Source organism: Triturus cristatus, chromosome 4_1, assembly GCF_964204655.1.
Source record: "Triturus cristatus chromosome 4_1, aTriCri1.1, whole genome shotgun sequence".
Classification (NCBI taxonomy): domain Eukaryota; kingdom Metazoa; phylum Chordata; class Amphibia; order Caudata; family Salamandridae; genus Triturus; species Triturus cristatus.
Genome location: NC_140585.1, coordinates 744,356,050 through 744,372,921, shown reverse-complemented (window position 1 = coordinate 744,372,921; position 16,872 = coordinate 744,356,050). Strand labels below are relative to the sequence as shown.

Genomic DNA, 16,872 nt, shown 5'->3' with positions numbered 1-16,872 from the left:
GAGGGTATCATCCGCAAACATAATTGCGGGTATCCTCCTGCCATTCAACACTGGGGCGTCGATGTAACTTAGCCCTGTCAGGAAGTCTATAACACCATTCACGAAGAGGCAGAACAGGGTCGGTGCGAGCACGCAGCCCTGTCTGACCCCCGTGTCCACAGGAAAATCCTCTGTTAGAGCACCTCCCTTACCACACCTAACTTTGGCATAATTGCCCTGATGGAGCCTCATCAGCATGGTTAAGATGTCGCCCGGAACATCTAGATCTTTAAGTACTGTCCATAATTTAGCACGGGGCACCAAGTCGAATGCTGCCCGCAGGTCAACGAAGACCGTATACAGCGTGCCTCTGCCCACAGTCACAGTTTTCCAATATAAATAATTAAATCGGAAAATCTGGTCTATTGTAGATACGCCTTCTCTAAACCCGGCCTGGTATGGGCTCAATATGTCCCTCTCTGCAATCCATGCTTGGAGACGGTTCAATAGCAGTCTACCAAACAACTTTTGTGGGACGTCTATTAGGCTTATTGGTCTATAGTTGGAAGGGAGCAGAGGATACCCCTTTTTGAATATTGGGACAATCTCTGCTCCCAACCAAGTATTAGGAACCTCCATGCCGCCCATAATAGAATTAAATAAGCACAGCAGGTATGGTGCCCAGACGACTGGTTCATGTTTAAATAAGTCACCAGGCAAACCATCTAGGCCAGGTGCCTTACCTGGTGCTAGTCTATCTATCGCCTCGTGTACCTCTCTTAGGGTAAAGGGATGCCCTTTAGTTTCATCTATATTAAAATTGGGTATCTCCGGTATGTTTGATGTACTATATAAGGATTTAAAATGATTGCGCCATGCAATAGCTGAGATATTTGGTTCGATTGCATCAGGTAGTGTATCTGACCCTGTGTTTACAAGGTGCCAAAATAAGCGGGAATCTCCTTTAGCTAATGTCATTTTTATTTTCTCCCACCTATTGTGCTCCCATTCCTTTTGTGCAAAGCCAATCATATGTTTATAGGCTGAGCGTCTAGCCCTGATAACCTCAATCCCTAGACCCTCTTTCAATGCCGCCAGGAGGTTTAGTTTAGCCTTGCGGCATGCAGAGTTATACCAGTTGGGAATGGGTAAACGTTTGGCGGGTCCTTCCTGTGTTGTAAAAAGGATATCAGATAGTGCCAAGGTTAGGTCTGTATGGAGTGTCCCCCACTCAATCCAGTTATCGGGGCGATCATCTCGGTCAGTAATTTCCAGGGCCTTAGTCAATATGGGAATCGCCCGGGCATAAAGTCTGGGGAGATTGTCTGGGTTTAGAAGTAGTCTTTCCCATCTCACTCTCCGTCTATTGTTAACTAGTGTTAGACCCGTCCGAAGGGACGTGGTCTGCTCCCTCATGACCGCACAATCGGGGAAAATATATTCTGCTTCAAGGGCGCGGTGGTCACTATCCACACCTGGCAAAACCCTAAAGTCTTTAATAGAAGACCAAGATGCTAAGGGGACAAGAATATAGTCCAATTTTGATTCCCTCCCACCCATATTGAATGTGTGTTTTGGTGGGATATCGGATTTTTTCCGGCCATTACAGGCCCGTAAACCGAATTTTAAGGTTAGTGATGTAATTTGAACCGCAAGAGGTGTCCATGCTTTTGGTCTAGGCGCCTCCAGAGGGGGTATGGACCAAAGCGCATCCTCTTCTTCGGCTAAACCCTCTGATAGACCAAAAAGGGGCTCGTAATGACAGTTAAAATCGCCACCAATTAAGTAAGGCGTATCAACAGGAATTTCGCTTAAAACTAGGGCGAGTTCCTCTATAGTACGGGATTCAAGTCCGTTGATTACTGGGCGGGAATAGACATTTACCAGCATGAGTCTATTAGAATTGGGCCATTCCAATAATACCACAAGGATATCCTCTGTGGAAAGTGAATGTAAGACAGCACTACAACCCAAGTCTGCTGCTAACCATATTGCCAATCCGCCCGAGGGACGTCCTTTTCCTCCCCATTTTGCTTTCATGGTAAATGATGCGTATCCTTGATACGTCACCTCATCACAAGCCCAGGTTTCCTGGAACATACAGATGTCCTTGCTCCTGATGAATGTGTTCCATTCTGGGCAATGCAACTTATTTACCAGGCCCGCCACATTCCACGATAGCACTTTTCAAACAGGGGGGTTAGTATTGCCAATGGATTCATTTGTAACTAGGATACTACCCATCTCATGTGTTGGAGGTGTACTCATAGGAGAGACAGGAGCTATGGGGATCACCACCTCGACTGGCGGGATATCCGGATATAAAGAGTTGTGGTCTACCCAGTTCCTAGCCTCAACCTTCGGAGGGTTAGGTTCCTTTATTAGGGCTAGTAGGGCGCAGTCCTCTTTACTGTTTGTCCAAATCAGTCAGTCCACCCAATCTAAACTCCCGAATCTATTCTGCGTGGGGAAGTAGTCAAGGTGTAACTGGCCATTCGTATAGGGGATACCCCTATTCTCATAGCTCCGCCTACAACCTCTACTGCGTACAAGTTCCCAATCACCTTCTCCCTGCACTTGTTCTAGAGGTGGATAAAAGAAAGATAACGGGAGAGCTTGGATTGTGGTTCCCCTGTCACGGTATGGCCAGTTAGATATGTGGGAGACTGTCCTGGGGTCCCTAAAATTGACCAAGACACAATCTCCCTGTATAGATTTCTTTAGGCCACCCAACCATTGGACTCTTCTTACCATCAGAACCTGGCTTCTTATTCCTACGGGGAGTGGTCTATTAATTGTGAGCCAATTGATAACCTTATTTTTGAGCGATTCAACTGACTCTTGGGTTGGTTCTTTTAGGGCAGGAATACCTGCTAGGATTATAGTTTATGGGCTAGCCTCAGGCGGTAAGTTAATGATCATTGGTTCCCCACTAATGCTCTTATTCAGACCCTTAGTGCCGCATACAGGCGAGTTCTTTTTTGGGCTTCTATTTGGTGTTGAATTAGTAGCTGGTAATTTGCATGGAAAAGGCGGGATATGAGGTTTAGAGGGAAGGGTAAGAGGATTCAGGTTTGAGGCTGGAGGGGGTAGCTTGTTCATCACACCACTCGCGACAGTATCTAGGGCTATAGTGTCTTTAACGCAGGCAGTTGTTAATTTGGTCAATTCATTAGCAATACGATTTAAAGAAGTTTCAATTATCCCCAATCGTACTTCCAGTGGATTAAGTAGTCGCTTTATCAAATTGTGGATGTCTGAGAGTGTAATGTCCTCCTCCCCCGAAATTAGACCGGTATTATCAGGTTTATTCAACAACAGATTAGATGACAAAGGCCCTTTAGATCGTAATGGTGTTTGGCGTTTGTTAGTAGCCTCAGGTTTCTCGGTCTGTGGTACAGTTAGCAATTTGATATTTTTACGTTTTTTCCCCCGTGACGTCTGGGGCTTCTTGCTATTTTTAGGAATGGCTCCTTCCCTCACCCCTGCCCCGTTACGATCAGACAACGTAGACCCCAAGCTATTTTCCTCCCTACGTTGCTCAAAAGTGTTAGAAATAGTCTTAGAAGGTGGAGGTTTAGGTTGGGGGAGGGGGAGGGGCAGTATGCTAAGGTCAGCCTGAAATGAGCTAGTACATTCAGAGTTGGGAGTGCCTGATAAGATGGGGGATGAAAATCTAGCCGGCACAGACATTCCTTTTAGACCCTCACTCCCATCCATTAGTTGACTGACATCAAGTCTCTGGGTCGGGGATTATTGCTGCGGCTAGAGGGCCCAACGATGATCTCCTTACCCATTCGATTTCTTGGGAGATACGTCGTTCCAATGTGGTAATGTCCTCGATTAATAATGTACCAGCTTTGGCAAAGTACGAATCCAAGGTGCATTGGGAATTCCCAGCAGCGCTCTGAGTCTTACTTCGTGTCTCCCTCATGGCCATTATTCCGAGGCTGTCCTCGGGCAGACGGCAGGGGGCACGGGAGGGCACAGTAGCAGAGTCACTGACCGAAACCGACCTCTACCGTCCTCGAACGGCCTCAAACGGCCCGCTCTTTGCCCGGGCTGCATCCCATGCGCGTCCCGCTAGCGCGTGTGGGCGGGTGTTTATGACAATAGTTATTGCCGTGAGAAGGCGGGGCCGAGAAGAGCAACCAGGTGTGCTCGATGATATCTGCAGAGAGAACCCTGGTCCTCGCAGTCCCGGCAATCAGGCCCCCACAGCGTCCAGCGCAACTCCAACCTTCCCACTAGTTTGGCGATACTGGCAAAGGGACAGTTCTGCTCCGTTGAGTACAAAGTCACAGCCCACGAGCGGCTCCCGCGAAGCGGGGGCCGCGAGTCGTCTTGTAGTGGAGGGAGGCGGGGCCGAGAAGAGCAACCAGGTGTGCTCGATGATATCCGCAGAGAGAACCCTGGTCCTCGCAGTCCCGGCAATCAGGCCCCCACAGCGTCCAGCGCAACTCCAAGCTTCCCACTAGTTTGGCGATACTGGCAAAGGGACAGTTCTGCTCCGGTGAGTACAAAGTCACAGCCCACGAGCGGCACCCCAATTTGAAATTGTTAAAGGTCTGCAGGGTTTTGTGCTGTTGGCAAAGTTGATCACCCATACAATGTCGTAATATATAATAAGGAGCAGGTGAATTACCCCCCCCCCAAAGTAAAAAACTGTTTCCATGAATATCTGTATTAAAAAAATTGAATATAAAACTTTTTTACTCTATTAACACACTGATAGTCTTGTAACCCAGATAGAGCCCAGGAAAAGTGAGTGTGAGTGGTAATAAGATGTGAAAGGGCATGCAACAGTCTGTGAGTATCAGTGACAGCGCAATACACAGACTTCTGTGCTGAGAACAGACTACCTCTGGACACACTCTGTCATTGGGAAGACACTCCATACCCTGCTGTACTCCTCCTTTTCATTAAATATGTTCCTTAAAAATCACTTCAAAAAAGCAACTTGGTTTGTAAACACTGGAAAAACACAGTTTGATTTGGGATTTAGGCAGCTGTATAAACACTGATTAACACGGATTTTAAAACGTTTGAAACACTTGAAAAAACACCACTGAATTCACAAAAACGGAAAACAAGATGGCCTTAACACAAGTTATGTAAGCATTGGCATTTCTATAGCACTTTGGAAACCTATCTGCAGAGCAAAGAAGGCCGGCTATACACAACAATGTTACTTATACAGGGACAGAACGGTAGGGGCAGCACCCGTGGTGGCAGTGTACAGCACTGGCAGAGACAGCACCAACGGTAACCTGCTCAGAAATCATTACACTCTGGCGTATTTTGTTTCTGCAAATTAATTTCTGACTTAGAATATGCATACGCAATTTGGTTCACCCTTTGTTCTTACCTATCAAACACCAGGATCATTAGCCCATGCATACTGATATGGGGTATGCACAACTGAAGTAGACTATTGCCTGTAATGGAAGCCTCTGACCCATTTGGTAGGTCATCCCCGGCCTGGTGACAATACTGCAATACTAGATCATTGACAGATTAAGTCCTCATATCAGTAGCATAGCATACTATACCTGGCTCCCTCAGAACTGGTTACTTGATACACTGCCCCTTATCAACAGCGCCATCTTGGCGCAGAGAAAGAGATCCAAAGAGTCACTGTTTTCCATATTTTTTAATCAGAAAAATGAAAACTCTTTGTATCTAACTGTGGACAACTTATTCAATCTATGAATTTATTTTGAAGTAAATAATTGTGATCAGATCAAAACTTGTAACATTGTTGTTAGGTAAATATTCATGTTTTAGTACATTTTCAACTAATTATTTTTGCCTGGATTAAGTTTGAAAGTGTCACCTCCAACCTTTTAAAGTAATTGCTTCTTTTTAAATCCCCGGGCTGCAGGTACAGAGCGTGGAATTTTCACATTTAGTGAACAAACCGCCGATATGTGGGAGTTTCCGATGGTTGTGGAAGCTTTTTTCGCGTCCATATGCTTACAGCAGTGCATTGTGGTCCTCGACGGGATTGACGAATTGAGCGGAGTGTATGGCCTTTCCACACAACAGGTGATATTGCATCCCAGCACATTTATCATGTGTTTCTTTTCTGTGGCTGCTTTTTATATTGTGTCCTGGTGCTTTTTACCAAGAGCCTGGTTTATGTACAAAATTGTATTTCATTTGTTAAATTGTTCATCACAGCTGTATGACGTCTCTTTACTTTACCTATAAGGTGAAAGGGATTTATAGGTAGAGCTGCCATTTTGCTCAGTCTGTGAAATCACCTGAACGATCCAAATGTATGTAAAGCACATATATATTTAAACATTTAAAACACTCTTTCCTTTCGATCATATTCAATGAAAAATACTTTGTACTACCATAGGCGAAGCAGCTTTGAAATGTGCATACTTATCTCTGTTTAGCGTTTTCCGCGTGGATATGAAGCAGCGCCCATTACACTGATTGTTAGTGTACTACGTACGAGCTCAAAATCTTGTTGAGTACTGGTCTGCTGTAGTGGGGGGTGCACATTGCTGGTGCTGGAAATTTGCTGGTTTCATTGGCATGGCTTACCCTCCTGCCATGGTGTCTATGTCATCCATGACTCTGGTTGAGGGTGTTGTGGGCAGACGACACTCCGTGAAGGTCAGGACTGAGTATGATCGTTGGCAGGTAAGTGATTGTTGTGACTTGCAAATGTTGAGTGTTGATCCATTACACGGTTGTAGGGGTATTTCTCCCCATTCCTCCACGGGCAAATAACATGAGCACCAGGTTTCTGTCCATGATCTTGAAGTCCCTTTCATTCTAACTTGGTGTACAGGGAGAAAGAGAAAAAACATGACATGAAGCTAGGGGAGGCAGGGATGGATAGACACTGGTAGGGGGACATGGACAGAGACGAACAGTGGGAGTTATGGACACTGGCCATTGCATACAGTGGAAGATGGCGGCTGGAACACATGGACACAGGGAGAAACACATTGCAAAACACAGATACCAGGAAACACGGGTGCTGGGAGACAAGAATGCTAGCAGACACGGATAGTTGAAAAGACAGATACTGAGAGGCACCAACGCTGAGATACACAGGCACTTTGAAGCACAGACACTGTTAGACCTGGCACCTGGAGACACCAACACTGGCAGACAAGGACACTGACAGACAAAACCACTGGCAGCCACGAACTGAGAGACGCAGACATTGAGAAACATGGGCATTGGGAGACATGGTTGTGGACAATGAGTAAACACTTACAAGGTGAGGAGCTGACAGTGAGATGCACACACCAGTCATAGAAATGCACAGACACTGGAACACATTGACAGATGGCACAGACTGACACTGGAGACACTGACAGGGAGAGTGACACAGGGCAGCAAGAGGAATTTCTGACACGGGAGACAGAGACCTGGGAAGACACTGACTTGAGGAGACACTGGTGGTGAGCAGGGATCCTGGAAGGGGTCCGGGGGGGGGGGTTGGGAGTCCAGTGCACTGGGAGATACAGATATATGGTAAACAGAGACACACATGGGAACACTGGCATGGGCAGGTACTGAGAAACATACCGTGACATGGGGATGCAGGAAGGTATTGCGAAATGTGGAAAGGCATAGTGAGATATTGATCAATGCAGCAAATACTGTAAGTCACAAAGAGATACAAGGCGCCACCAGAAGGTGGATACACTGGAGGACATAGATATATGTAGGGAGATACTAGTCAACTTCGGAAGAAATGGTTTACTTGGTAGGCACTTTGGGGAATAATGAGGAGATACAGCAAGGTTCTGGATACATAAGAAGATACAGGGAGACAGACTTGGGAAACAACTGGAGAAATAGACGGCAGGGAGACACTAGAGGATTAGGGTGATGTAGGAGATACAGGGAAACTTGGGGAAAGACAGATAACAAATCACCAAGAGACAGAGGGAGTTACACTTAATGGGAAGGAACAGACTTACATACGGGGTAGGTGGATACTTATGTGCCCTACGACTGCAAAGCATTGACCCTAAGACCAGAACTCTGGATTAGAGCAACAGGCAGCACTAAGATAGGAAATCATTGCCTCGTACAATTGGACCCAATGCTGCCCCTTGTGACATTTTTTAATCTGCTCTTGAGTCTTAATATAAAGTTATCTGCTAGCTTTTCGCTTACGAAAATTAACAAAGAGAGGGAGTGTAGAGGATTCTTAGTAGAACCTACCTCCTATATCAGACTTTAAATAAACAATGTGGTTCTACTTAATGTGATATAAAAAATATTTTTCTATGTTTTATTTTTTTTCTTTTTTTTTCTTTTTTTTTTCTTTTTTTTTTTTCAAAAACCTTTATTGTTCCATCGAAGAGTACACCGCTATTCAGCCAACAACCCGGAGGCAGGCAGCTAGTATACGAGGCGGAACTCCGCCCAAGCATTTGAGATCGTACTTTCAAGCGGCAATTCAGCATTTTACAATGGAACAAACAAAACAGAACTAATAAAGAGCCCGAGTCGAAGGAAAGCAAACAGTAAATGAACGAAATGACATAGTCATCTTCACGCTGCGCCCACAGCCCGCCCAGACAGTGCAAGCGACAGACAACCCCTCTCAGCGAACGAACCCCATATCCCAGATCACTTATGCCAGGCGGATCACAACTTACAGCACCCCACAGTCGAACTCCAACCTCTCCACGTCATTTAAGCCACGATCAGCCCGCTTGGTCATCTTCCAACGCTGTCGTACTAGCCAACCAGTCTACCAGTGGCTGCCAGATATCTACAGGCCGCGAGCGCTGCGGCAGCTGGTCCCATGTTTTATTGTTTTTCAATCGTGAATAAACAAGGTAGTGCCTTATTTGAATAAAGGCACTAAGTGTTTTTAAAATACCCCTCACACACTATGAATTCCCATAGTGTCATGCTTCATCATGGGGGTCTTCCCGTCCCTCTACGGGGCGGGGCGTGCTTCGACCAATATATATATATGGGAGCACTGTTGTTAGATGATGGAAGAAAACTATGTGTAAAGTGATGGTGAGTGTGATAGGGTAAGTGAGTGAATACAAAATATTAAAAATCCCCTGGCTAGTGGAAAAAACAGACTTTATTCTATTCCCTAGCTGAGAATGTTAAAAATTGGGGTTGCGTAGGGGGTGTATGTCAATTAGATACTCCCTACTGGGTCAACATGTTTCGTAAGCAGTCCCCACTGCTTTACTCATCAGGACCTAAAAGATATATATGTCCCTACTACACTCAAAATTATGATAGGATTGTATGCCTATTCAAAATCTTCCAAAAATTGGGGAATAATTAAAGGTACATTGACCTTTGTTGATTGAAAATAGCATTTCCATCGACATCTGTAAAGATAAAAGTGTTAATGAAAAGGACATCCGTGAATTGTTCATGTCACCACAACTTCATACTGTGAAATTTTTGGCTGAAAGGAAAAATAGTGATATATTTTTCTATTGTCCAATGTTTCAATATTCATCGGTTATTCTGGCTTTTTGTATGGCCAGCATACGTGTTTACACATTTGCATTCCTTTCCTTCTTTTACACGAAGAGTGATATATTGTTCGTGAACGAATGCTGGATATATTTCACCAGTAAATTATCAATGACCAAATAACGATGTGCAAAAATATACTCGTTTTTTTTCTTATTCGCAGCCAACACTCTCATTCATTCATCTACTTGTGGCAAAGCTTGTCGTCATGCTGTCTACTGGTAACTATGTGATTCAATTGTGGTAAAGATGACGGTTACCTTTACCGAAGATATAGAAAATATTCTATCATCATTAGGGAATTTCGAGGGACTAAATACCACCGAACCCTCCACCAGTAATAATGACTGGGATGAAATGGAAGAGTTGAGACGCACTCAGATAAAAACTGCCTTGCATGGCCTACTAATGTCGGAATATCTCAAGGCAAATGCAGCACCTCAAGGCCTAATCGTCCGAAACGAACCATACATCTTCCAGCAAGACATGAGATTCAAGAAAGATTGGTCATTAATATCATGGCACTGCACGAGAGACTGGATCGTACTAATAATTAAAACAGCAAGCAGACTGGCACAAGAACTCAAAATAGAAATTCAGGCTATAGAGGTGAGACTAAAAAGCTATGAATCACCAAGCAGTATGAAAAAACATCTGGATGAATTAAACAAAACCCTGAATGATTTTGAAGCCACGTTGAAGCAAAGCAAATATAACAAACTAAAAAAAGACACAAGTCGGTTCAGCCATGAAAAAGTGTATCCTTACATCAAAGAAGATTACAGAACAAATCAACTAGACACAACGGACGAAGATTCATCTGACACCGGTTCAAACAGTTCGGGGTCAAGTAGAGGCAAAAATCCAAGATTGCAAGGACCAAGGAATAACTACAGATATCCCAACCAAGAAAGAGCTAGAGGATGGGGACATTTCCAAGGTCCACCAATGTATCCACCACAGTTTTTTGGACAATCTCCTTTTCCACCTCCACAAGGAGCATATCCCCCGTGGGGCTATCCACCTCAAGATTTCCCCTATTTTGAACAGCCTCATTTTTTAGGCTCTCGTCAAGGGAGGAACAGGGGAAGAAATCGGAGAGGAAACAACGTCCATTGGACCCCGAGAGAAGAAGATTAAACACAAGTATCAACCAGGAGCATGACAAGAGCAACAACGAGCAAGAAATGAACCTTGTCGTAAATCTGACTGACATGCAGTTAACCCCGGAAGAAATCTCGGTATTGGAGAAAGGTTTGGGTTTTGTGCCAACATCAAATATGGATAAATTCTTGTTATGGAAAGAGATACAAGAATTTATAAGGAGATTAAAATTACAAATCTTCTTCAAAAACAAAGAGACTTCCACCATACAAGAAGGAGACACAGGTTTGAAACTAAAATCCAGCTTTACACCACCAAACTGTACCCTTCCAATCGAATTACTTGCTTTTGAAAAAGCGGTTATGAAAGATCTCGATAATCTTGACACCACTACAAATAAAACCTTTCAAAACATAACAAAAGAAGAAAGACATGCAATACGAGAATTAAGTAACAACGACAATCTGGTGATAAAACCTGCGGATAAGGGAGGAGCCATTGTCATACAAACCACGGAACAATATGATAAAGAATGCAGACGTCTCCTTCAAGATAGGAGAAATTACGAGGTCCTAAACCAGGATCCCACCGAAAAAATCAAAACCAAAATAATGAATATGGTAGAAGAGGCTCTCACACACGGATGGATAACGAAAAAAGAGGGGGATTTTTAGTTCAAGAATCCCCTATAACACCATACTTTTATACCATCCCTAAGATACATAAGAAATTGGAGAACCCCCCAGATCGTCCAATTGTATCGGGAATCGGATCAATTCTGGAACCAGTCTCCAAATTTGCAGATGCATACCTAAGACCCATGGTACAGAAAACATCCACCTACTTGAGGGACACTAAAGATGTGCTGGTATTATTGGAAAATCTCACATTTGATCCACAACAACAACTACTTATTAGTTGTGATGTTGAAAGTTTATACACCAGTCTCCCCCACACCGAAACTTTGGACATCATTGAAGAAGTCCTTTTTGAGGTAGATTGGGAATATCAAACACCTAGAAATGTCGTCATGGAGTGCTGCAGTTTAGCACTGAGAGAAAACTTCTTCAAGTATAAGGGTACTCTCTACCTTCAGAAGCACGGGACCAGCATGGGGAGCGTTTTTGCTCCCAGCATAGCTGGTCTCTATGTGCACCATCTCGAGACCACTAAGATCTTACATCAAAGTAACCCCTTTTTCAAACAAATTAATACCTGGAAGCGATATATCGACGACATTCTTATCATTTGGGAAGGTGACGAAAGCACAGCAAAAAGTTTCATTACATGGTTAAATCTCCAAGATGATTTCTTGAAGTTCACGAGCACCATCTCCAACAATGAACTAGTATTCCTGGATCTCAACATATCACCAAAGGATGGCAGACTTATGACCACCACGCATTTCAAAACGACATCTAAAAATTGTCTCCTTTTGTACAAGAGCTTCCACCCTAGACATCTACGTGACAATCTTCCGTATGGTCAGTTCCTGCGACTCCGACGAAATTGCACAGAAATCGGCGATTTTAAAACCCAATCAAAGGCTCTAACTGACAAACTTGAGAAAAGACAGTATCCGAAAAAAATTATACAAAATGCCTATAAAAGAGCACGTAATAACTGCAGGGAAAGCCTTCTTGAACCCATCCATCCTAAATCTGAAGAAGAAGAAAAAAGACCTTTTTGTATTACAACAGACAATACCAACTCCAATCAGGTCACCAAGATTATCAATAAACATTGGCGTATCTTGAATAGTGCAGATCTGAACCTACCAAAACCAATGTTCTCGCATAGAAGAGGAAAGAGCATTCGAGACATGATCGTCCACACTAGACCCCGCAGAATCGAGAATATACAACAATCCACTGCAATGGCTAAGATACACGGACACCATCCATGTGGCAAATGCAAGGTATGCCCTCTCACCAAAAAAAGCAAAGAAATCATTTTTCAAAATGGAACCAAATGGGAACAGAGAAAATTTACTACATGTAATAGTAACAATGTAGTGTATCTCATTTCATGTCCATGCATGCTTGAATACATAGGCATGACAACCAGACCAATTAAAGTAAGGATTGGTGAACACAAGAGTAATATAAAGTGCAAGAGAGGAACAACGAAAATGGCATCACATTTTCTGGAACTGGGCCATACACCAGATGACATAACCTGGACAGTAATTGAACAGATAACAAATGAAAAATACCTTCTAGAAAAAGAACAAAGATGGGTGTTCCGCCTTAAAACGAATGTCAAAGGATTGAATGATGATATCCCCTGGGGCCAACTGTAAAAAGAATTTAACCCCTAAGTGATTTCTCCAATCCAGCTATGACTTCTTCACATGAATAACATAAATACGAAAAAATGAATTCGCAATTACTATCGTTGTAAAATCATTACATCAAATGAACACAAAAGTAAGATTCCCAATTTACTACCTCATCAAAATCGGCTGGTTTCTCATTCCAAAGATTTCTCGGCCGGATGACAACAATTCGGTCAAATTCGCAAAAGCGAGTTTTTTTTTTTTCTCTATACATGAACTATCTGAGAAGATTTACAGCTAAGGTAATCGAATTATCTGTAGGAATACATCTTCACCCACCAATATTCACATATAACATCAGTTTGTGTGGATTTGATATGAAGGAACGGGTTATTGAACCAAGTTCCAGTGAATGAAATAGACCAGGAAGTGAGTATACCTTTGGAAAAACAAGCATTCCAATACGGATAGCCATTTTGAAAATATAACGCGCACTAGCTTATTTTGCTGTTCCTCGCCCCGCTTCCGGCAACGAGTTCAGTTGAAATACATCTCGGAAGCCGGGAGGCGCGTAACGGAGCGGATCGGCAGAAAGCTGAGGTGAGACTTGAATCACCAAAATGTAAGTAAGACTAGCCTAAGTCTTTAAAGTAGGCATCGCTTATTTTGCCACCTCTCTCGATTCGGCGAATGTAGCTGCTTCTGCTAAAATATACTTCTACTTATCCACAGTAATTGGTAGAAAGCCCCCTTTCTCTGATACCAGCCCATGGATTTGGATAATCATCCCGAAGGAAGTATGTATACTTTTTTGCTACGTAAATAGATCACACGTAATAGGCTATTACAAGTTTTATTAAGTACTGCATAAATGTCAAGATGGGTCTCTATGTGTGCTCGTATAGTCTAACAGTTTGCAAGGCAACCGTCATGTTTACCACAATTGAATCACATAGTTACCAGTAGACAGCATGACGACAAGCTTTGCCACAAGTAGATGAATGAATGAGAGTGTTGGCTGCGAATAAGAAAAAAACGAGTATATTTTTGCACATCGTTATTTGGTCATTGATAATTTACTGGTGAAATATATCCAGCATTCATTCACGAACAATATATCACTCTTCGTGTAAAAGAAGGAAAGGAATGCAAATGTGTAAACACGTATGCTGGCCATACAAAAAGCCAAAATAACCGATGAATATTGAAACATTGGACAATAGAAAAATATATCACTATTTTTCCTTTCAGCCAAAAATTTCACAGTATGAAGTTGAGGTGACATGAACAATTCACGGATGTCCTTTTCATTAACACTTTTATCTTTACAGATGTCGATGGAAATGCTATTTTCAATCAACAAAGGTCAATGTACCTTTAATTATTCCCCAATTTTTGGAAGATTTTGAATAGGCATACAATCCTATCATAATTTTGAGTGTAGTAGGGACATATATATCTTTTAGGTCCTGATGAGTAAAGCAGTGGGGACTGCTTACGAAACATGTTGACCCAGTAGGGAGTATCTAATTGACATACACCCCCTACGCAACCCCAATTTTTAACATTCTCAGCTAGGGAATAGAATAAAGTCTGTTTTTTCCACTAGCCAGGGGATTTTTAATATTTTGTATTCACTCACTTACCCTATCACACTCACCATCACTTTACACATAGTCTTCTTCCATCATCTAACAACAGTGCTCCCATATATATATATTGGTCGAAGCACGCCCCGCCCCGTAGAGGGACGGGAAGACCCCCATGATGAAGCATGACACTATGGGAATTCATAGTGTGTGAGGGGTATTTTAAAAACACTTAGTGCCTTTATTCAAATAAGGCACTACCTTGTTTATTCACGATTGAAAAACAATAAAACATAGAAAAATATTTTTTATATCAGCTTTTCGCTTACAACAGGACATTTCTATCCCACTTCCTGAGATTTAACCTGGGCCTGCAGTTAAGTGTTGTCATTTGCTATGCTGTCATTAGGGCTGAATGTAATGTGCTATTACTTCCTGTGGTTTCACAGAAGGGTTGAATTGAATGTAGTGTCACGTCAAACGCAGCACTATATTATTTGCTGGAATATATGTGTTCTGTAGTCTTACCTCTGTCTAAACAATATCTTATCTAGTAATACACCTATTTGATGTATATATGTCATTTAACCATTATGTATCCCATGGTATTTAAGACTGCCCTGCCTCTCTTATCTTTTAAGCACTATGACATCCACAGAAAACACATCTGTAATACAGCAAAACAGATTAATTGTGTAAGTAAATAAATAAATGAAACTTCCACAGCACCTATGATTCTGATTAAAGGACTCCTACGCATAATGCTGAGGCTCAGAATTCAGTGCACCCTTGGTGGCTGTGACTTGTGGCACAGACCCCCTCAGGGCCGGCTTTAGTGCTTGTGCCGCCCTGTGCAACAATCTTTTTTGGCGCCCCCACACCCAATGACTGCCTTCTCGGATTCTCTCACTACCACCGGCAAACATGCCCCTCATATCTCCAATCATGGTATTGCTAAACACAGCGCCTCCTCCATAGTTCAGCGCCCAGTGCGGCCGCACCAGTCACACTGCCCTAAAGCCGGCCCTGGACTCCCTTCAGATTCAATACCTGTTCAGAGAAATTCACACTGCACTGGCTGTGAAGATTTCGGACTGCACTCCCTCAAACGAATACCATAACATTAAAGAATACAAAATAAAGCAAATAATCCACATTGTCTCTGTTTCCAAATTAATCCCACCTTTATCCACTCAAACCAGTTGAATAGCCATTGTTTAGTCCATAAATAGCAAAAACCCAAACCCTGTCCACTAATAAGTGTGGACACAAAGTGTATGCAGTTTTTTTCAGGGTAAGGTCATTGGAGAACACAGGTAGGTCGGAGGGGAGCTGAGCTAGCAGATCCCAGGGATCTGATTACTCAGAAGCAAGAGTCCTCACACACCCAGACGGGTGTCATGCTTCATCACCGGGCAGCTCCTCGTTGGGCCGATGCTGCAATTCCCAACGTACCCCTCGAGGGGGCGCTGTGCTGGAGGTCTTTTTAAATAAGATGCTAATGTGAAGTGTGGGTGGAGGTGCTCTATGGGTAGATTGGTGAAAAGTTATTTAAATATAACAGAGGTACCATGGGGATTTTTAATCTGAAGGTCCTCTCGTTATGAATAAAAACAGTGAGTGGCTGAATATGGGCGCAATGATCCAAAACAGCTCGTAAGGTAGTGTAAATCTTTCTTGCCATAATCGTTACTATCGATCAGGGCAATTCATCAGGACCAATAAACCTAATCTACGTGTGATTGGGAAAGTGAATTGCTAATTTGAAAAAAAATACCCAATCACATGAAAAAAACTGTAACCCTGTGGAGGTAGGGTATACCCGTAGAGGTCTAAAAACCAACCCAAATTTAGTAAACTACTGGCCTCATAGGTGATGGCAGAGTCCTTGCTAGCTGTGGAGTGAAATGGTGTCCAGCATGCTCGTTAAGCACCTTTGCTTGGCAACACGCAGGGGAATAATAATTCAGGGCCATCTTTCCTACGAGCCGTCATGCTGAATGTGGAGATGTACTGTGGTGGTCAAAGACGCTAATGCTTCATGATTGTGCTCCAGAGATCCTGGAATGAAAGAAAGAGTTATTTGCCATCAGCGAGAAACTCTTACAATGATAGATTTCATGCACGCCTGAATAAGCCAGGAGAAAGGTTTTGTGTTTCCCAGGGGGCTGCAGCTAGCACCTTCATGGAAGATGTTGATACCATGTCAGTTCAAAGTTATGTCTATGAACTGAAATGGTCTGAGGTGTGCTAAAAGCGGCTTGAGAGGCTAGGAGTCTACACTCGGCGCAGGGGGATGTTGAGAGCCAACTTGAGATGGTAGATGGGTGTTTATTACCTTTCCTTCTTCTGATCTCCTCCCCAATGTGATTAGGTAGGAGATTTATGATAATTTTAAAAGGGATCTAGTCTGAACTATCAAAGTGT

At 43.1% G+C, this 16,872-nt stretch overlaps 1 protein-coding gene across 1 annotated transcript in view; it reads left to right on the top strand.

The window, feature by feature from the left end:
• The window catches only part of LOC146855455 (putative tetratricopeptide repeat protein 41), a 380,695-nt gene that overhangs the window by 155,353 nt on the left and 208,470 nt on the right, over positions 1-16,872 (top strand). The window contains exon 4 of the mRNA XM_085651143.1: positions 5,864-6,027. Within this exon, the coding sequence (XP_085507269.1) occupies positions 5,864-6,027 (164 nt within the window). The remainder of the gene's footprint in view (positions 1-5,863; positions 6,028-16,872) is intronic.